The following is a 23,382-nucleotide window of genomic DNA, read 5'->3' as shown; positions in this document are numbered from 1 at the left end:
TGACTATGACTTGCACAGGAAAGCTTCATGGAGGGAGAGACTACTGAAAAACATCTTCATATTGCAGATTAATGCATTCATCTATCTAGGATTGTTTAACTAAATCATGCTTAATCTTGAGTAATGAGCCATCAGTACACAAGGATCAGGCATTCTGAAGGTGTTTTTCTGAGGTTTGCTTTTGTGACCTACCTTTCTTGAGGTCATAGTTTATCCCTTATCTCTCACAGCTCTTGATATGTGTATTGTGTATGGTTCATATTCAGGACAGTCTGACTATTTGAGAGTTACCTTTGTATGCTCCAGGAAGTGAAATTGGCTTTATTAGAGCAGGAGATAGTTAAATAGTTTTGACTTTCTTCTGTGACAAACTGGTATTTTTAACAAAAGTGCATGGTTTAGGTTTTTAAAATTTTCTAAATTTTACTAAATTAAATCAGTAATATCAGATCAGACAATTAATATTCCTCTTTAGTGGTGTATTCTTCCCAGGAATTTTCAATTAAAAAGGAATAGTTTTTAGAAGGATACTTGCTGTTCTTAAAGAAGCAGCTAATGTCATTCATTGAAGAAATGATTGTATTCATGGTCTAATGAATTCTGGTAATTGAATGACTTTATCAATTAATAGGAATTTCTCTAAAATTTATCATATATTTTAAAAAATTCTACTAAATACAATTTTCTTGATGGTAAGATGATTTCTAAATGTTACAACTTTTTTTTTCTTTAGAAAGATTGGCTGAATATTGCTTTGATGCTGAATATTTAACTTATGTTAGGGAGCTGCAAAAAGATAGCAAAAAAGGGATAGCAAAAAGAGCCTATAAATAGAACTTTACAATTATTAATCTTGTTTCAACTAATATAATTAGAAGTGTTAAAAGATAAACTGAGGCATACTGACATTTTTTTTTCAGAGTTTATTTGAGCAAACATCAATTTGAATCAGCTCCAAATGGGAAGTGGTTGGGAGCACTTCATCAACAGAAGTTGGGGCAGGGTTTTTATAGAGAAGACATGAAACAAAGCAAGAAGATTATTTGATTGGCTTACTGCTTAAAACACATTATTTGTGAGAGAATAATTGGCTTTTTGTGATTGGATGTTCTTAATCCTGAGGCCTTTACAGGAATTAACTCTGGATTGGTTTTCCCTTTGCAGCTAAGGCATTAGAGCCACTTCAGTCTCATGACCTCCTTGTGTGATTACTTTAACGGTAGATATCCTTATTCAGTCCATTCCAACTCAGAACCTTTATTGAGCATCAGTTAACTTGTAAAGATGGAGAAGGAAATGGCAAACCCACTCCAGTATTCTTGCCTGGAGAATCTCATGGATGGAGGAGCCTGGTGGCTACAGTCCACGGGGTCGCAAAGAGTCGGACACGATTGAGCGACTTCACTTTCACTTTCACTTGTAAAGAAGCTTGTTAAAAATTCCCTTCAAATGATAATATGGTGGGTAAAGAGATAGTCCTGCCTGAAGAAGGCGGGAAAGGTTTCTGGAAGGAGATGGAATTGGAACTGGTGAATTTGGGAGGAAGAGTGGCATCCTAGAGAAAGGAAAAGCAGTGCTTGAGCAGCGGTCTCTTAGTGAGGTGAGTTTGGGAAGACACATGGTGAATGCAGTTGGAGCACAAAGCGGGCTTGGAAAGGAAATAGCCAGATTGTGGAAGGCACTTTTTAATTTTAGCTGTGTAATGTCAGTTTATTGAAGGTTTTTGAGTTAAGGGGTCATGTTTTAGGAAATTAACTGATGACGGTAAGCAAAGTGGACTACATTTGGATGAAAGGGGAGACTTGTAGGCTGTTTCCTACCTTCTCTGATGATACCAATCAGCTGAGTAATTGTATTATAAAACTACAGATTCCCTACCCTGTTCTAGCACCACTTAACCAGAATCTCCAGGGGAAGAAGCCTAGAAAGCTGTATCTTTAATGAGTGCCTCACATGATTTTTATTTTATATTTAGGAAACAGTGTTAGGCAGTTACAGGAAAACTAACTTTTTCAGTTACAGTTCAAAACTGTACAGTTCAAAAACTGTAAAGGTTTTGAATTCTTTCAATTTTTATGTTTATCAGAATACTTGAAAAATTTGCAAGTCATTATGGTGTTTAATTTTTCAGAAAGCGTTTCTGTCAAAGTTTGTGATTTAAATTTTTCTAATAGAAGAGCATCTTATATTTATCCTTTTCTCTCTATTGCTTTTATCTCACTTTTTTTTTTTGCCTTTTGACTCTCATTTCAATTTCAGAGGTCTGGATGCTTCTCTTTTCCTGGTAGCTATTGTCCCTGGGGAATTTTCCTGCCCACTCTCTTTCCCCACTCTTCAACAAATCCAGCCATCATTTACTTCTAAAACAGTGGCCACAGTATAGATTTCTGAGTTGGATTTATGTTTGGGAGAGTGTAGGAAAACCTTCCAGGAAGAATAGCTCCTTGGAGGTAGAGTGGAAGCCTGGATTTTGACAACTTCCATTTTCTTTGTCAATATTTTCTAAGTGAAAATTGTTGATGGAAGTATCTGATTTCTTCTCTCACTTAATTTTTGATTTGTGTTAGGTTTTTCCTTACAGTTCAGAGCTATGAGAGGAAGTTGAGGAAAGTATATTTGTTACCTTTAGGCTAAACTGAATACAGTTTACAGCCAGGAGAGTAATTTGAAAATCATCGAGCACAAAATGGCCTGGTTTACATTTTTTAATACTACCACATTTTATTGTATCTAAAATGCCATGGATTATAAGACATACTGTTATTTTGCATACCACTTAAAAAATCAGCTGTCAATCTAAGTATTACATAATACCAAGATACCACTTGATTATAAGACATATCCCTCATTCTGAGATATTTTTATGTGAAACAGTGATCATCTTAGAAAATCTGTGAAATAGGATATTTTTCCTACCATTTAACCATGCTGACTTTATAATGGCAGTATTGTGTTTTACTTGTGCAGGATGGGGGAAATGGTGATATATATACAGCATAATATGTGCATTCTTGAAAAACTGTGGTCCTCAAATTTGTATACTAAAAGATAACAAAGCCTGTGGGAAAGAACAGGGTCATGACAGATCACTCAGCCCATAAAGTACTAATAAAACCAAAAATCATCTCATAAAAATACTTGCATATTTAGAAAGGTATGTTAATTTCCAAATAAAGTTACATTCAAGGAAATGTTTTTGTTAAATGTTTAAATTTAACAAAATGTATTTTTTTACATTTAACAAAATATTTTTGATAAATGTTTACTTTTTGTTTCATGTTTGCAAGGTGAAAGCTTGATAAACTTGTAGGAAGAGTTGAAACTAATGAATAATGTTGCAAAGGCAAAATGCTGACAGGTCTTAGAGAGCCAAGCAGGAAGCAAGCACAGAAAGGGACAGGGCCAAACTGAGCCAAGAGGACAAGTGTGGGGCTATCTAACTTTACAGCACAATTCCAATGACAGTATAATGCTCTGCGGTTGAACTTTGTATTTGCCTTACAAAGTGTTGCAGGTGGGGAGAATCTCATGAACCAAAGCATCTTGAATGTTATACCTTCATCATTCCTCTGAGGAGCCTGGTGGGCTGCAGTCCAATGGGTCGCTAAGAGTCAGACATGACTGGGCAACTTCACTTTCACTTTCATGCATTGGAGAAGGAAATGGCAACCCACTCCAGTGTTCTTGCCTGGAGAATCCCAGGGACGCAGGAGCCTGGTGGGCTGCTGTCTATGGGGTCGCACGGAATCGGACACGACTGAAGCGGCTCAGCAGCAGCAGCAGTATATGTTAAGGAAACATGCATTACAGCAGAATAGATTAAATTCTCTCAGCTGCTCTGTATTTTTCTTATTCTGTTCTTGCCTTCTTTATTGTAAGTGCTCCAGTCTTCAATGATCAGTTAATCTTTTGTGCTTCTGTCACACTTGTCATCTGTACTACTTATATGGCTTTTTAAAATATGTCACTGCCTTTTCTTTTTTTGCCTTTCCTGCTATCTGTAAGACCATTGTTGATTTATACTATGAATAAATAGCACTTACACCATAGTTTTCTGAGTGTAGGTGTTACACTAAGCTGTAGTATTTTCTATTGTCTATATATGCATTATCTATAACTTTTGAATGTAGTTAGATTCCCTTACATTTATGGGCATGCCCAGAAGTCAAATGTGGGAATGCTGAGCAATAGAAATGCATGTTATGTGCTTTTCCAGAAAGCTAAATAATATAAAAGCTCTGATGACACCTTGCCGTAGAATACTATATTGATGTTTTTATCCTTCTTAAACTTAATACTTTAATTTTATTCCTTCACAACTGTGAACACACACTTGAAGAATTGAATTCAGTGGGCATCCAGTTGATGTAAAAGAGTGAACACTTTGGGCATGCTTGATGCTTTTCTCCTTTGGTCACTTGTATTTTTGTATATGATATTCAAACATATGTTATCACTTTGATATTTTGTTTTTCTGCCTCTTAATGAAATATATGATGTGCAGTTATGCGTTGAGTGATTACACTGCCAGTCTGCAGAGTCGCACAGACTTCTGTCTGAAAGTTAAGTATGTGGCACTAATACAGTGTCAGTGTATGATTGAAGTGTAAATTGTTTAAAAGTTAAGGCCTATGATTTTGGTCAGCTCTTGGGTTCAAGCAAAATTAGTAGTTCCTGGAAAATGAAAATTGAACTAGTCTGTTTTTAGTATTCTTAATTATGCAAATAAGCAAATTTGATATGAGTTTAAAATGTTTGTACCATAGAAAAGAAAATTTCAGGGAAGCTAGAGTAGTAGGCAAGCATGAGATATTAGGAAAGATAATTTTTGAGAACTGTGGAGAAAGTAAGCTCAGTGTTTATGAGATAGGAGAGAAGAATGAAGACCATTAGAAGAGATTAGCAAATGGTTAGAAGGACATTTGGGGTATGATATATTTTGTCTTAGTTTTTTTCTCTTTTCATCCAATATTATGACTGTGGGCAAATGACTTTAGGTAGGAGGTCAGAATCTTTAATTTTTACTTTGTATTGTTAAAAAAAAAAGTTAATGGGAAATTGATTATAGCACAGCATTCTTCCATCGTTTTATATTCTAGCTGCTCAGTTTATTTACTCACGACGTGACAAACCTTCAGCTGTTGAACCCGTAGAAGAATATGATTATGAAGATTTGAAAGAATTCTCCAGTTCTCTTGTGAATCATCAGCTAAGTGGAATTGATCAAGGTATAGTAAGAATTAGTCTGTTTCTTATCTGAAAATGATTAATAATTTACTGAAATTTACCAATGTTATTAGTTTTATTGTTCATAATATTAATCATGGGTAGTAATGGTACGAACTACCATTATATCTTGTATCTTCAAGGAAAATTTACATTTTGTTAATTATGTTTTGTGAAGACTATATGGTTAACTATATGGTTGAAAAATTGATTGTGTGGCTGTTATTCAGTAACTGGAATTTGTGATTGAAATCTCCTTAGGAGAGAAACTTCCGTGATTCGTTTTCTTTTATCAGTATTTATTGTTTTATAAGCTGTATGTAGAGCTTATGGTTAGATTACAGAAGCTCATTTCCTTGGAAAATGTTAGGTTCCAAAAGACTGGTTTTTATTAAAAATAATAATAAGTTCAGAGTAACACTATACAAATGTCCTGATTGGTCACAGTCATATAAATTAAATTTCAAGATAGAACTTGTAAACGGTAATGGCTTTGGTTCTGAGTTTGCTGCTTTTTAGTTCTCTTAAACATTTTAACAAAGATATTTTATATTTTGGCTTTCATCTTTTATAAATAAATTTCAAATGTGACAGTTTCAGACATACTGCTCCAGTCATAGGTTGATGAATAGTGTTGTAGAACCAAAATCATCAGGTATAAAAGTAGTGCTATCTGTTGGTGCTGAGCCGGGCTCAGCTTGTTTGCTCCTTCTCTGGAGTGTACTCTTTCTCTGGCTTTGTTCTATGAATATTTTTAAATTGAAAATTTATAACAATTTGAAAACAGGAAGGAGGGAAGTATATAAATCTTTGAGTTGATCTTTGCATAAATTGGTACAATATATGTCAGCTGCTACCCAAACCAAGAAAAATAGAGAGAAAGCACAGACAGACAAAATTAGAAAGCAGAAAGGGAAACAACAGAGAATTTAAAAATTTCTATATCAACTTTGCAGATACATTTGACAAGTGGGATAAAAGTTCATAGACGAACTGCTGTATAAATTCTTCCATAGTTTTGATTATATTTTCAAAGAGTGTGTACAGTTGTCATTGTAGGGGGGGAGAAGGTAGGAATAAAGTAGAAGTCTTATACTTTTTCTGCTGTGCCTCAGAATGATTAAGGAGGTATGAAATTCAGAGTTATGTTTGAGAATAAAAGTCAATCATTCCCACCTGACATATGTAAGTATTAATAATTGCATGAAAAAAATTGCATGGTAACAATAGTAGTGATTGTAACTAGCCTCTACTAATTGCTTTCTGGGTCCTATTCTAAGTGCTGTTCATGTATTAGCATATTTAGTCTTCATGACAGCCTTATGAGATAGGCCAGCTATTGTCCTCATTTTATACGGGAGGAAAATGAGACACCAAGTCACTTGGGGGTAGTTGTACTGCTTAGTAAGTGGCATTTGGATATGAACCAACATAGCCTGACTTCATATCTCTACCCTTTGTGTATGTGTGGACAACAGTTGCTATAATTAATTAGAATAGACCATGATGCTAGCTATATACTAAGTATTCTGTTCCAGTTTTAGTAATTCATGTTTTTATGAAATAGGTATAATTTTTCAAGTTTAGCTTATTAGCCTAAAATTAATTTTGGACTAAAGCAAAGCAGAATTACCCAAATAGTTGGAGAATTTACTTTTAATAATTAAAAAAGAGCAGCGGAGAAAGTATTATATACTTGGGGGAAAAAAGGATATTGCCAGTAGATTCCTTGTTCAGTATGTAAGCATGTAAAATGTAATGTAAAATGCATTCTGTGGACTGATTTCATGGATTAGGGAATCTGAAAACTTGAGTTTTATTTTGATTACTGCTAAACTAAGTAGTGCCATGATTTTCAGTCCTCTTTATGACTTGTAGTTTGATAGATCTTAAGTCATAGAGTTACTGTGAGGATTACAGAAGATATGTGTACGTGTATAAAGTATTTTAAAAATTGTCACCTACTATGCAAATATAAGTTAATATGTTGATGCATTTTTATTCAGTAGTCTCACATACTATTTTAAGATCTAGGGATATAAAGCCTTTGCTCTCATGGAACTTCCATTATTAATGAATATTATTAGTAATTACTTTTTATAAAATAGTCATCAGAAAATTAACATCCTTAAAGATTTTAGTCACCCAGATTTAAATGTTTGTGTTTAAAATGAATGTTCATTTTCCTCATTAATCTACTGGATTTCCTAATTTTTATGGCATTTTTGTACCAAGTTATCTTGTCCATTCACTAGTAAGTTAGAAATATTTTCAAAATTAACCCTTTCTACACATGTAAAAAATCATCAGTATGGACCTCATCATCCTCATTGACTGAAATAGACTTTGTACGTGTGTGGGTACATGCTCAGTTGCTTCTGTCATGTTTGACTCTGCTACCTATGGACTGTAGCCTGCCATGCTTCTCTGTCCATGGGGTTTTCCAGGCAAGAATACTGGAGTGAGTTGCCATGCACTCCTCCAGGGGGTCTTCCTGACCCAGGGATCGAATCTGCGTCTCCTGCATTGCAGGCAGATTCACAATTGACACTTTTTTCAAGCGTTAATCAGTATTACTTTGGAGACATTTATTATAGTGGTTATTGAAATTGTTCCTCTAATCAGGGAAGCTAGGTATACTGTGGATAAAAATATAGTCATTGTCATTTTTGCCAAGGCAGATTACAAGAAATGAACATCCTACTGTAATTTCAAATCCTTTGTTTCAGTTTCGAAGATTCAGGAATCTTTCATGACACCACTGAGTATAGCTTTTAATTATTGTTGTCTGTTCTAGCTCGTCTTTATTCATGCCTTGATCACATGAGAGAGGTACTTGGAGATGCTGTGCCAGATGACATATTGATTGAAGCAGTTCTGAAGAACAAGTTTGATGTGCAGAAGGCTTTGTCAGTGGTTCTGGAGCAAGATAAAGTGCAGAATTTGAAAGTCAGGAGTGAGGGAGCAATATCTACAGGAAAGATAGCAAAAGGTATGCTTTTACTTGTTCTCTTTTAGTTTTACAGTTAATGCTTTAAAAGAGGCTTTGATTTTGATCAAACTGTTAGGAAAAATGGATAGAAAGTTTTACATGTTACAGTAATTCTTGATTGTTATCAATTGATTTTGCAGTTTGTGAATTTTTAAGCTGATTGGCTGTGTTCTCTTCAATCTGTTAAAGCCTATTTTTTGATCATTTTCCTGCTTATTTTTGCAACTGACAGAATATAAGGGAAATAAAATTAGATAAAAGCAAGGCAAAACACTTTTTGCTTTTTGTTAGTGTCTTGAAGATCTTTTTAATTATTGGTGGTTTTTTTTTTTTTAACTAAAGGGTTGGGAGATGGAAATTAATAGCCAGACAATGTCAAAAAAATCGCTTCTATGCTTATAGTATTTTATGAATATAATTTAGTTTTACTTAAATATCCTAAGTATTATAATTCTACTACTCTTTCATTTCATAGCCAGATCTTTAATTTTAAATGTTTAGAATTTGAGGTTAAATTTATAACTTAGGCCACATGAGAAAGGAACTAATTATCTTAAGTGGTATAATATCTGTCAGTAGAAGCATGGTGATTTGTTAACTGGTTTGATATTTCTTATAACCTGGAGTCTAGATTTTTGCCACAGTGAAATTGTGTGCAGCCTGTTACTATGAAATAAGGGTTGTTCTTTGTAAATTAAAATTTTTTTTCATTTTGGGGGGGGCACCGGGATTCTCTTTTAACTGACCTGTAGTATAAGTCTATAATGTGACAACTGTATTAATAGGTTACCCAGATCACAGTAGAGGTTACATGGTATTATTTACCTGTTTTTAATACATTAAAAATATAGATGAACCTAGTTCTTTCCATTGATATTTTAGATGTTTTGAATTTGAGAAATTCTGATTATGAATAACTTAAAACCTCACATAAATTTGTAAATATTAGCACATTTACTAACTTGGTAATTACCTTTGTATATATCAGTGAACAAAGTATGAAGGTCACTTAAGATGGTTAAAGGAAGGTAAAATCCTTTATTTTTTTTTTAGAATGTTCACTTTTTATTAAATAATGATCAAGTATCACTTTATTCATGTCATAATCAAAAAGAAACATTTAGTAATTAAATGCCTCATTTCATGTTTCCTTTTGGTTGCTGTGACTGTCTTCTGCATATGTCAACCTATTCATCTGAAAATTAATGGCTCTTGTAAGGTAAGGAGTCTTATTATCTTCCTCTGAAGTTTCAGCTGATAATGTTCACAGCTCTTGTCCTCAGTCTGCAAACCATTTGGATTGCAGCAGCAAGTCCTTTGATTTTTCTGGCCCAGTAGCAAAATATGGATTATATCATAATTCCTCTGTTATACCAAGTCACTATTTACTCCATAAAAAAAAGAAACTTGACAGACCTAAAAGTGAAAAGAAACTAGAATCATGTAAGTTAACAAAAGAGCTGTCCCTAGCTGACCTAATCAATGATATGCCAAGAGATTCTTATAAAAGTCAGCCATCAGTCAGATTACCACCCACAGATAGTGTGGAGAGTCTACCTTCAAAGAGTCTAGATGGTGATTTGTTAAGACCTCATGTGTCTGAGTGTATTTCCAAAGATGATTCTGCCTTCAAAGGCATACCAGATTTAAAATCCTTAATGATAAAAAACACAGCACCTAATAACTCATCAACTGTTCAGAATGATTCAGTACCTGATTTGCAAAACATTCCAGTACAGAACAGTTTAGGAAGTTTAAATAATCCTTCATTGGAAAATATGGCTCTTGATAATTTAAATGCTAGTAAAACGACTGAAGTTGGAATTGTTTCTTCAGTTGAACAAAGTAATAAGAATTGCATATTAAAGAGTGACAACTTGCAGTTTTCTCAGTGTGAAAGTCCATCCCTAGCTGAACTGTTTGAGGAACACAAGAAAAACAATCCAAGCCAGTGCTTTACTTTACCTGATTTTTGTCACCAACCATCTTCCAGTTTCACAGATCTCAGTTTGGGATCTTTTCCCTTGTCACAACTAGCAAATCGGTATCCGTCTTCAACTGGAATATCAGAGTTAACAGGATCTCTATCATCTTTGGCATTTTGTAAAGCTTCTCCGACAAGAGATCTTGAGAATTTGTCACTTTCTGATTTGATTGCAGAAACGATTGATATAGACAGCCCTCAGATTAGGAAAGATTCCTGTATGCTCAGTTTATCTGAAATGAGGTCACCTGGAATAGACTCAAATATTGATCTTAGTGTCCTCATAAAAGCCCCAGATTTTGTTCCCAAACCTGTAGTAGACCAATCAGTTGCTCCAATACCAGAAACTAAAGTTCTAAGTTCAAAATTAGGGAAAAATTCCAATTCTGCTAAGGATAATAAGAAAAACAGTAAAAGCTCTCTTCCTAGGAAACCGCCTTTTTCTCTCTCTTGGACCAAGGCCCTTGCTGCCAGACCTTCAGCTTTCGCTTCAACCCTGTGTCTTCGTTACCCATTGAAAAGCTGCAAGCGACGTACCTTTGATCTCTATAAGGCTTTTCTTTATAGTAGACAAGTCCAAGACGTAAAAGACAAAGAAATAAGTCCTCTTATAGCAATAACACCGTTTGACTTCAAATCAGCATCTCCTGATGACATTGTGAAAGCTAATCAAAAGAAAGCTTTTACTAGAGAATAGTAACAAAAGGAAAACTTGCTAACTGTTGTAGAGCTTTTTCTTTTAAATTAATTTAATTTTAAGCTTTTATAGGGTTACTTTATATTATGGGATTTAAGTTGTGAAATTTATATTAAAATTGTCTTAAGTCAGTTGATAAATTTAGTGGATACATGCTTTTGCACTGAAATTTCTTTTTACTATATCTTTTAGTGATAACTGGCTTTAAGTTGATAGCCTGTAATAGGTGTATGTTTACAAAGTGCTTATGGTAACTTGATATTGTGAAATCAAACCTCAGCTATTTTTGTTTAAAGCATTCAGCTTTGAAAATTTTTATGATGAGACATTTTCTTTTATAAAATATTTTTGTGCTTTGTTCTTAAATGAAAATGCCACCACTTGGGATTAGTATAGTTTAGTGATAAAGATTTTTCTTGTGATATATGGCATAGCATAGCCAAGACAGTATTATATTTTGAAATATTAATGAAATCATTCCAAGTTTCATTATTTTTCTGCCAGTGAATGCTAAAACTTTTCTATTAGAAAATCTTAAAATTCCTAACTTTTAAGAATACTGTTAGGTTGTTGAAATAACGTTTTTCATGATAATAAAATATAAATCCTTTTAAGGGACCATGTACATATTGAAGATGGATTAATACATAATTTATTTTTATACATTTTCAAAACCATTTGTCCTAAATGAACACTTTAAAATAAATATGTAGAAGGTCTTTTCAAGTATGGTTGCATGTTCCTTGAGTAATCTACCAGATCTCTTTCATGTTTTTTTTTTTTTTTTCTTTTTACTGTAAGTAATGAAGTGTGGACTTTAACTCTTTGCTACTGACAGCTCTGTGTACTATAATGACAAAGTTTCAGCAGTAGTTGACCTAGTAAGATCTCTTCTAGTGAGTAGAGCAAGTAGGTAATTCATCTCTTAAAGCAGTCGTCCTCAACTCCAGTCAGAATCACTGGGGAAATTATTTTCAAAATGTAGCTATTGTGACTTCACTCCAGACATGGCGAGTCATTTCTGAGGGATGACATTTGGAAATGTGTATTTTCAGGATGGTCCCCAGTTAATTCTGATGGGTTACTTCTACTTGAGAATCGCTCCCTTAAAGAAATCAGTAGAATGAAAGGAATTACTAATGCTAGGAATAACACCTGGCCAACTTGAATTTTTAATTTGTATTTTCTAGTAATTAGGAATACCAAGGAATATTGCAGATTAGGAATTAGCACCTTTTTTGTTAGAAGATAATGTTATTAGTTATTTCTTGCAGGAAAAAAGTAGTCTATAAAATGTTGTTTCTTAATGAGAACAAAATAGCTATATTTTCCCAGTAAAAAATATTTTCTCTGACTACTACTTTAATCTGTGTTTGATAATTTTTTAAAATATTTCTTGTTTCTGTTTATTTTCAGAATGACATTCCAATAACCCAATATTTTTAGTTGTATATGATGTTTTTATATCCAGTGTTTTGGTGGGAAAGCTTAAGCCAGCCTTATGTCCTTGTTGTTCTTGACTAAACACTTTGTGATATCTTCACTTTTTGTTTCTAACTGCAGATTTCAGTGGGTATCCTACTGATGCTTAGATCATATGAATTACAAGTTATATTTTGTGATCAGTTTTGAAGTTTGAATTACCCCAACTGCTGATTTTGTTTTTCTAGTCTTGAACTTTAATTGGATATTTTAGTAATTTTGAACTATTAGTCTATGACTCATCAACTAGATTTATATACTGTAGGCAGTCTCCAGTTTAGAAGTGAATTGTATTCCAAGTGTTTGTTTAGAACTGACAATAATTCTTGATAGATTAAATGCTGCCCAAGTGGTCCCTTTGCACATAAATCCACAAATACATATTTAATCCATATTGAAATCCATATTGAAATAATCCAATTGAAATCCATATTGAAATCCAAATGAAATTGTAATCCAGCATTACTTTTATATTATCTTTTATAACAAACTAATTTTCAAGTGGAAATACAATACTTTAAAGCCATATAGTAGATCTTGTAGCGTGAACTAGATCTCCCTTTGTTGGATGATCAGGATTGTGACTTCTATTTATGATGTTATGATTTTAGGGGAAAAATATTCTATATTACAAGGTGATAGGGAGGGTAACAATTTTTAAATAGGTCTCTGTATTTCTGTTGTGCTGGCTACTGGTCCGTCAGGCACATACCTGACAGGCACTTGCCCCATTGACTGAGGAAGTGTCACAATCTCTGAGATTCAGAGAGTGGAACCAAGAAGACCCACTGTCCCTTCTGTCTTTGGCCATTAGCCTTTGGTAAAGAGACCCCATGGACTGTACCCTATCAGACTTCTCCGTCCATGGGATTTTCCAGCAAGAATACTGGAGTGGGTTGCCATTTCCTTCTCCAGGTGGTAAAGAGACTAGTGCCTGCTTATTCATGGATATTTTCCTAGTGAGGACAGTTGCTTGCACTAAGTGCATCTTCTGCACCAGCTGCTGTTTACTGATTGACTGCTGTCTTGGTAGCTCAGGTATGCTAAGTGTTTTTGGTCCGTTTTCCAAGTGCAGAGCCATTTTTATTTGTGTTATGCTCAAATATTAATAGTATACTTTAAGAATAGAAATAATGATGTAATTATATTCTAAATGATACAAAATACAAGATGTTTGAAATGACCATTTTTCCTCTTCACTTTTTTTGATTTTTTATAAGAGCTGTTCACAGATGTTTTTCTGTCTTGCATTTGGTTGGTCTTTTTGGTTATGCTTCTTCCCATTAATTGCAAAGAACAAGGTATCACTTCTGTACAGAACACTTCGCTTATCATTTCTTTGTTAGTTGTTCTATCTTTTTCCTATTTCCTAGTTACTGAACTGTTATTCTAACCTCTTCCCACCCCCACCCCCACTTTAGCTTTGAATCTTTCTTTCTTGAACTTTTCTTTCAGCCTTTTTCCCCCTCATATAAATAGTAATAACTGTTCCCAGTGTACTATATTTAATTTCTTGTGGTCAGTGGGAGATCATACAATTAATTGCCATACCAAGAGTAAAACTAGTCCAGTGCTTTTAAATATGTGGACCATTGCAAATTAGCAAGCACACAGTTATACATTGAGGAATAACTGTGTATCAAGTTTCTGTTTGGTGTTCATACAAGTGTATATTTACTTGTAAAATCAGTTTAGTAGTAGCCTAGAAATTGTTTTCTATTTTATAAATGAAGGTAATGCTGACTAGATAGGGATTGATACAAATCCTTTATTAATTTTCTTTTGTAATTATATAAAGCTCAGTGTATGCAGTTGTATATTGTAATTTTAATTTCTAGGCTGCAAAAGATTTGTCACATTTTCAATGTATGTATACATTTTTGTAAAAGCCACATTGGAATAAATTATAATTCTGGGGTTTTCTAAAATCAGGTGTGAGAACATCACAATTTATCCATTAGGATTTTTTATATAAGCTTAATATTTCAGAGTGATATTTTAATAATTTATGATAAAGGTTTCTGTAAACAAGTTGAAAAATGCACTACCTGGTTGTGCAGACTTTCTTTGAAGATATTTGTCATTTAGAATTCTTATTTTCCAAAAGGTAGAATTTGTATTTTTACTTTTGAGGACTCACATAGAAACATTCTTAAAGTATAGATAATGGTGAATATGGATAATATAATTGCAAAGATGGCAGTGGAAAATAAAACATTTGATAAAGTACACATTTCTGATGTTGACATGCCTGGTTTATATGACTTAAAGGAAAGCATCCTTCTAGTTATAGGACATAACTGGAGATGATCAAAGATGTGATTCTCAAATGGGATGGGAAAATGGGTACTTAAACACATAGTTTTATTTATTGCAGTGTGTATGGGATGCATGACATTACACTCTCCGAAGCTGACATCTTTGTCTTCCTTATCCAAGCTGCGACCTCCTCCTGTTTCCTCTCTTTATTAGCAATATCAGCATCTTCCCAGTTGCTCAAGCCAGAAACCTAGGTAGCATCATCGTTGATTTTGCTCCCTCATTTACTTCTTATAATTGATTGTTGTTTAGTTGCTAAATCGTGTCCAACTCTTTTGTGACCCCATGGACTATATAGCCTGCCAGGCTCTTCTGTCCATGGGATATTCCAGGCAAGAATACAGGAGTGGGTTGCCATTTCCTTTTCTGGGGGATTTTCCTGACCCAGAGATCAAATCAAAGTCTCCTGCCTTAGCAGGCAGATTCTTTACCACTGAGGCCCCTGGGAAGCCCTGTAATTAATTCCAGTCCTATTGTTTCTTCTTTACTAATAAATAATTATATGTGTGTACATATACAGTTGATTGTTCTTGTTTGTGGTAGTTATATTTTATAAAGTCATAAATGAGTGAACACTGAATGAAAGGCAGACACTGACTTAGCAAAAACTGAACCATTGCTCCCATAAGAAATACAAGGTTAGGTTCCTGTGATCCTCTGGTCACAACATTTTTGTCAAACAATCAATACATGACCTTGTTTTATATATGTTTAAAAACACTTTATTTAATATATATTATTCATATATTATTGATTCATTGAAATTGAACTCATAGCCAGTAGCACTATAACTTCATGCCTAACACTAACATTATCTGTATGCATCTGTTTAATTTGTAAGGTGCATCACAGCTGCTTTGTGCTTAACCCTAGACAGTGCTTCAGACTACTCTTGGGGACCATTTTAAACATAAAATCACCAACTGATATCACATGGTGAAAAATGTGGCATTTAAGAGGTCATGAAAAAGGATACTGCTTTATGAGAGTTGAAACAGGAAGGCAGAATGCATATTATTTGACCTCAGTTGGGAACATGCATGTTGGGCTAGTAAAATTTTTTACTGTTCTACACTGTCCACAAAAGACTGCAAAAGTGCTGAAAGTCATGGGTTTTAGTGATAGCTGAATCCATGAGTATGGAATCCTCAAGTACGGATTGATTGTCCATTTTTTGATCCATATTCTTTGCTCTTATTACTGCTTTTTCTCTTAAAGACTATTAGCTTTGGGCAGAATTCCTAAAATATTTAACTGGCTTCTTTACTTCTCAGTTAATTTTCTCTCAGACACTTTCTACAATATAGGTAGAGTGAATTTTCCAAAATGTAGTTCTAATTTTCTGTTGCCCTGTTTAAACCCTTTATTTTATTTTAAGACCTTTTGTCATCTGGTTTCTCTTTGTGTTACCCACTACCCAAATCCACCCAAGAACACCTACCTGAGTTTCCTCTGCTTCTATAGTGCTTTGCCCTTTCCCCTCCTGGCAATTAGATCTTGAGGCTGTAGTTTATATATCACTTTACTCCTAATCCTGGGATAGGGGAACCATCTTGTGTACCCATTATTCACCGTATTCCTTTTTATTTCCACCTCATGCAAAATTATAACCTCTGCCCCTTTCTCTGGTAACCCTGCTTTATTGTTCCTCACAACCCTTATGTCATCTGTCATTGTGTGTGCACACAGTTTTATTTCCCTCTTCTTTGTAATCCCCCTAGCCCCCTACCACAGTGCAACTTCTATGAATGTAAGATCTTTATTGCTATATTCCCAGCTTAGAATATATCTGGCACATACATGTAGGAAAGAATTTAAAGTAAAAAGTGAGTTTCACTTTTAAATACTGTCCCACATCTTATTCCCGAGAGGAAGCTGTAAAGCAAATCTGTAAAAAAATATTTTATATTTCTCTGGAACTATTTGTGTGTTAGACATATCAAATTTGTATACATATCATTATACAAATGGGAGGATACTGTAACACTTCAATATCTGTATCACTTAGCATGCTAAGTATATTGCAGGTTTTTCCTTACCAGCATATAGACATCAATCTCATTCTTTTTAAAAGCTGTGTAGAATTCCATATGTTTATGCATTAAATAGTCCCTGTTAACATTTTCTTGCTATCACTACTGACTCCTGAATGAACATCCTATGTTTCTACTGATTGATTCTCTAGGCCCATAAGTATGTACTTTAAAATTTTTGATAGATATTGTCTAATTGTCCTTAATAGAACCTGTGCTAATTTCCTTTCCACAAGTTTATGAGTGCATTTTGTTCAAATTCTCACAGATAGGATTATTGCTCTTTTGGGTGTTATGCCAACCTGATAATTGGAAAGTATTCTTATCATTTGTTTATATGTCTTAAATGAGTGAAACTGACTACTTTGTCACACATTTGAATCTGTTTGTATTTCTTAGAACTACCTATTCCTAATCTTTGACGATTTTTCTGCGGGCTCTCCTTCATAATGACTTCTAGGAATATATGTGTGTGTGTATTTAATATATTTGATTTTTATATTTAAATTCTAAGAAAATTAATCCTTTTGTTATGTGCATGGTAAATATTTTTTCTTTGTCATCTTTTAGATCATTTATAAGACAAATTGTTGATTTTATATATAAATATTAAAATTTTATATTAAAAGTTTCTAATTCATATTAAAATTTATAACAAATTAAACTATTAAATAATAATTTGATATTCATAATATATAATGTTTAATATTAATAATAAAGTATATTAAAAAGTAAACTTAAAGTATATTAAAGTTTACTAATCTTTTATGGGTTTTTGTTTGAAAGTTCTACTTTACTACAAGATAATTTAAAAAAATTGCTTCTTTGTGTTTAGCAGGTTCTCTCTCTTTTTTAAAAAAAACATTTGAGTGTTTGATTTAGCTGCTACAGTGGGTAAGGAAGAAACATAGTTTCCAACATTTTTTCTTCTTCAGTAGCTCAATTTTTCACAGTTACTTTTTGTTGTATTACATGTCCTTTTTCTTTTTTAACCTGATTTGAAATGCCATCTTTGATGTATGCTAAATTTTCCTCTCTCCATCTCTCTTGCATGTTTTGAGACTCTGTGCTGTTCTATTTCTTTGTCTTGTTCTGTGCCAGTATCAAATTTTCAATTACTGTAGCTTTATATTACTGTTAATTTTTAAATATAGCCTGTCTTGTTTTTTAGTCTTCTTTTTCATTTAGTGTTGTTCATTTGCTAAGTCGTGCCCCACTCTTTGTCACCCCATGGACTGCAGCATGCCAGGCTTCCCTGTCCATCACCATCTCCCAGAGTTTGCTTAAACTTATGTCCATTGAATCAGTGATGCCATCCAACCATCTCATCCTCTGTCATCCCCTTCTTGTCCTGCCTTCAGTCTTTCCCAGCATCAGGGTCTTTTCCAGTGAATTGGCTCTTCACGTCGTGTAGCCAAAGTATTGGAGATTCAACTTCAACATCAGTCCTTCCAATAAATATTCAGGGTTGATTTCTTTTAGGATTGGCTAGTTTAGTTTCCTTGCTGTCCAAGGAACTCTTGAGAGTCTTCCAGCACCACAGTTCGAAGACATCAATTCTTGGGCGCTCAGCCTTCTTCGTGGTCCAACTTTCATATCGGTACATGACTCCTGGAGAGACCATACCTTTTACCATATGGACCTCTATTGGCAAAGTGAAGTCTCTGCTTTTTAATACATTGTCCTAGTTTGTTATAGCTTTTCTTCCAAGGAGCAAGTGTCTTTTAATTTCATGGCCACAGTCACCATCCACAGTGATTTTGGAGCCCAAGAAAATAAAGTCTGTCCCAGTTTCCATTTTTTCCCCATCTATTTGCCAAGAAGTGATTGGAATAGGTGCTGTGATATTCCTTTTTTCAATGTTGACTTATAAAAGCCAGCTTTTTCACTCTTCCTTTTTCACCTTCATCAAGAGGCTCTTTAGTTCCTCTTTGCTTTCTGCCATAGGGTGGTATTATCTGCATATCTGAGGTTGCTGAAATTTCTCCCAGCAATCTTGATTCCAGCTTGTGATTCATCCAGCCTGGCATTCCTACATGATGTACTCTGCATAGGAGTTAAATAAGGGTGACAATATAGAGCCTTGACATACTCCTTTCCCAATTTTGAACCAGTCCATTTCATGTCCAGTTCCAACCGTTGCCCCTTGACCTGCATACAGGAGGCAGGTAAGGTGGTCTGGTGTTCCCATCTCTTTCAGAATTTTCCACAGTTTATTGTGATCCACACAGTCAAAGGTGAGAAAAAAATAAACTGTCTTCATTAGGCACTAAACATTACATTATTAAATGGAGTTTCTAGTATTGGCCTAGTCTTGTAATGCTGGAACATTCCTAATTGGTTGTGGTAATTTTTTTTTTTAATGGAATGTATTTTATTTGAAAATATTTTATTTAAAATTGTTTTGTATGTTCATAAAATTATACAATTGTGCGTATGTGTTGTTTGTCATGTTTTGGTTTCTCTTGTGATAGTTTTTTTAGAGAATTTAGAATTTTCTTTATTCTTATAATTTGAAGGGCAGTGAAATTATTTGTTTTATGATAGGAATTATCTTTCTCAATATTCTAAGGTCAGCTTGGGAAGTTTTAATTTTCTGAGTAAATGATCTATTTCATCTGGTTGACAGATGATTTTGTTTTGCACTGTAGCAAACATTGTCTACTAGTAGTCATTTATGAAATGTCAAACACAGAGAATAATGTATCAAGTACTTATGAACTTGCCATTTAGATTCAACAGAAGGTAGCATTTTGCATTACACATTTCTGGTATTTGTTTGTCTTTGTTCTAAGAAATATATTGTTAGATTGAAATCCGAGTCCTGCACTTTTCTTGTTTCTCCCTACTCCCTTGAAGTTGATATGCATTGATTCCATTCTCTCTTTCTTAACTTTTGTCTCTGTAGCTACTGTTTTTCTTATGAAAACTGTATTTGCTATAACGTGGATTCTTTTAGTTACTATTTTCTGTGTTCTTTTAGAGCTATTGTTATTTTCTGGATAATTCCCATTTTAATTTTGATTTTCTTTTTAAGCCAAGAATTGAAGTGTTCTTTTTTTCTTAAATCCCAGTGGGATTTTTATTTGCCATTTTTGTTATAATTTTTGATTTCATTGTGCTGTCATCAGAGAATGTGGTTGGTACATTTTACTTTTTGAAGTTTATTCAGTTTTTCTTTGTTGTCCAATGTAGTTTTATCGTTATTTCATAGGTTAATGTCAGTAATATAAATTCTGTCTGACTAATCCAAAATATATTTCTGTTACTTTTCAAATTTTACAGAATAATAACGTTACCATTTAAAAAAAAATTTGTCAACTTTAAACAGTATGTATGTGCTGCTCTCTCATGAAAGATGGAGAAATTGACACACATACTTCACCTCCTCTTATAATTTTTATTAATATTTTAAGTTTTTAGGGGAAGTATTTATACCTCTTTTTTAAACCTTATTAACTGAATTACTAACTTTAATCAGTTCTTTGATGAGTCCCTACTTTAAAAGTTGAGCTCATCAGAGTTATACTTTTTCATACTTGACCTCTTCTCTCCCTTTATCTCCTGATGATTTTAGTCATATTATTTAATGTAGTGCCAAAAATTTTAACACTTTCCTTAGATTTTGTACTCAAATTTTCCTTAGTTTTTAACCAACTGTAGTTACATTAAGCTTGATTGGTTTCTCGTGGTTAGGCCTCTATTTATCACTTATTTGACATCTTTTCCATCTCTCACTTCCCCTCTTCCCAAAATATTCATTTGAAATTTTCCCCAAGTTGTTGAATATATTAAAATGATTCTGTGACCTATATCTGCATTAGAAGTAATAGTCCTTGGTTTGTCTTTCTTTTCTGGAGGGTCTTGCAGACATTGCTCTACAGTTTTCTATCATATATACTTCTAGCATGGCTTTTTAAATTTCTGAAAGTAGTTTTTTTTTTGTTTTGATTTTTTTCAATCTGTATTTCTTGTAAGCTCTGCTGGCTTATTTTTTACTTTTTTCTTCTGTTTGTTTTTTATCATCTTTTCTTTTATTGTGTGTGTTTGTGTGTGTGTGTGTGTGTGTGTGTAGGGAGGGTATGTTTTTTGAGGGGAAAAGTGAGAGAAACAGCTTTACTTTGTCTTTTTAACTGGATATATCTTTCCAGCAAACCCACTCCAGTACTCTTGCCTGGGAAATCCCATAGACAGAGGAGCCTGGTGGGCTACAGTCCATGGGGTCTCAGAAGAGTCAGACTTAGCAACTAAATAACAACAGTCTTCCCAGCAACACTTGATTAGATTAAATGCCCCAAACAGCTGTGAAGCTAGATAACCTGAGAAGTTTGTGAATAATTTCTTTTCGGGTATCTGATAGGACAGACCTTGTTCCAAAAGCTTAGATGCTTAGGTATAATAATTCCCCTGACCATAGCATCCTGTCTTTGTGGTGACATACCACTGAAGTCTAGGAGAAAGCTTTTTTTTATTACGCTTATTTGGGAGTATGTATACACACACATATGTTTTGGCTGCACTGGGCCCTCTGAGGTGTGCGTGCGCTTTGTTGCGGCACACCGGGCCTTCTCTAGCTGTAGCACTTGAGCTCTAGCGTGCTTGGGCTCAGTGGTTGTAGCATTGAGAATGATGGGCTTAGTTGCCCAATCAGGGATCAAACCCATATCCCTTGCATTGGAAGGTGGATTCTTAACCAGTCTACTAACAGGGAAATCCCTCAGTATATTTGTATTCTTAGAATTTTGGAATGAGAACTTAATGTCTATGTGAAAATTAACCTTTTATCCTGTAATAAGTTAGAACTCTTCAATTTCTAAGGTGATGTATTAAATATTTATGTGTCTCCTTAACTTAGATAACATTTGAGTTCATTTTATAAGCATATGTAATATTGAACCATTATAGCAAGTATAAATAACCTTAGACTAGGTTATCATGTAATTTTGCTATACATTTGTATGGGTGAACTGCTAAAGGAGTATATATTTAGGGATTAAAATCATGGGACAATCTGTTTTCTGTTGATAGTTTTTTGTCACTTTAAACCTACCAGGAGGGGAGGGATTCACTACCAAAACTATGAAACTAAGTAGCATTTTTTTTCCACAAAGAAATCCAGAAATTGAAATGCACATATTATTATTGTTTGAAAGGAAAATTCTGGGCAGAAGAATCTTACTATTTATGCTCTAAAATTTTATAATTAGTCAACCAACTTAGAAGAGAAAGTTTTCGACACAATGAATGCTTCTTTGTAAAATTAAGCATTTTAACTCTTTTGATTGCTATTGAGGCTTTTTCTAACACTGGGTTTATTTAGATTATTTTAGAAAAATACTTGATCTAAAAAAAAGTAAACATTAAAGAAAAAGTAGTTGGTCCACAAATACGGAGGAAGGAATCACGCATAATTTAAATTTAACGTTTTAGGTACTTCCCTGGCCAAGCAGTGGTTAAGACTCCACATTTCCACTGCAGGGGCACAGGTTTGATTCCTGGTCACAGATGTAAGAGCCTACATGCCATGTGGTGTGGCCAAAAAAATACATTTAGCATTTATATGGTTCTTAGAATTGGTATGTCCATTGCATTAATCATAGCTTTAAGAAAAGTCATTGTTTACAAGTGTTGGAGGGTTTGGAGAAATATATTTGATTTCCTTATTTGGAGAAATATACTTGAATACTAAAATTTGTCTTGAGTAGAATTGGTTTGCTCATACTGTTTAGAAACCTCTTATATATCATTTTCCTTTCCCTTTTGAATTTATTCTGGTTTTACCTTTCAAGTGAAGTTTTCATTTACAAAATAGAGCCTAATTTTACATGAGGATATAGTTAATTTGCAGGCATTGTTTTGCTAGTTTTGTAGTATTAATAGTCTCTTAAACAAATGTCATATAGTGGATATCTACTATAGTGTATATTACTATTTGAATATCTATAAAGTATTATTTGTAACTGTATTTACATAATGATTATCATAGTCTAGCCTTGCTTCTCAGTGGCAAATTGTTCCCTAGAGAAGATTGCAAGAAATTAAAGATAAAGCAGAGCTGTAGACCCTTGCAATAAAGGCCTTTTTTTTTTTTTAAACTTACTGCGCTTTATTTGTTTCTTTCTTCAGCATAACCTAAGTAACTAAATAGACATAATAGTGATATTAAATTTTTAGGAGGCTATGTAACCTCTTTTTCTCCCTTGTCAGGTCAAATATATTATGAGATTTTAATCCTTGAAGTAAAGACTATGATTAACTTGAAAAAGTGTACCTTACAAAGAAAAATTACTAATACAGCATGTTATGAACAGTTCTGAATCTATATGAACTTTTCACGAATGTACTTAAATATATATTTTATTTTGCTTTAATCTCTTTATAGGGAGTTATATTTAGCTGGAATTCTTTGATTTCCTCTTTTAAGTATATTTTTCTTTGAAAAGTCTTCTCATTAATTTTTCACTGAGTAATTTTATTGAAGCAGTTAGAAGAATTTTATACTTGCACAGAAAGCTTCAGAACTAATTGGCTTTCTGCTTTAAAATTATGTGGGCTTCTAAAGGAAGTGGTTTATTTCAGTTAAAAAGTTAAGTAGTTCAGAATGTTCTCAGATATGTCTTAAGATTCTCTTTGTGTATACACCTACACT

At 33.7% G+C, this 23,382-nt stretch overlaps 1 protein-coding gene across 6 annotated transcripts in view; it reads left to right on the top strand.

Annotated features, from left to right (window-relative positions):
* The window catches only part of HBS1L (HBS1 like translational GTPase), an 87,198-nt gene that overhangs the window by 10,790 nt on the left and 53,026 nt on the right, over nucleotides 1-23,382 (top strand). For 5 of the 6 annotated variants that reach the window (XR_008698349.1, XM_055535689.1, XM_055535688.1 and 2 more), the window contains exons 3-4: nucleotides 5,100-5,228; nucleotides 8,024-8,218. Coding sequence is in view for 5 of the 6 variants with exons in the window: in XM_055535689.1 (XP_055391664.1) it covers nucleotides 5,100-5,228; nucleotides 8,024-8,218 (324 nt within the window). In the remaining variant the exon portion in view is untranslated. Of the gene's footprint in view, nucleotides 1-5,099; nucleotides 5,229-8,023; nucleotides 8,219-9,442; nucleotides 22,092-23,382 lie in introns of those variants that run through there. The other variant, XM_055535692.1, reaches the window with a different exon arrangement.

The sequence above is a fragment of the Bubalus kerabau genome, chromosome 9 (assembly GCF_029407905.1).
Source record: "Bubalus kerabau isolate K-KA32 ecotype Philippines breed swamp buffalo chromosome 9, PCC_UOA_SB_1v2, whole genome shotgun sequence".
NCBI classification, from domain to species: domain Eukaryota; kingdom Metazoa; phylum Chordata; class Mammalia; order Artiodactyla; family Bovidae; genus Bubalus; species Bubalus kerabau.
The sequence above is the reverse complement of the archived record's forward strand: the minus strand, read 5'-3'. Positions and strand labels throughout refer to the sequence as shown.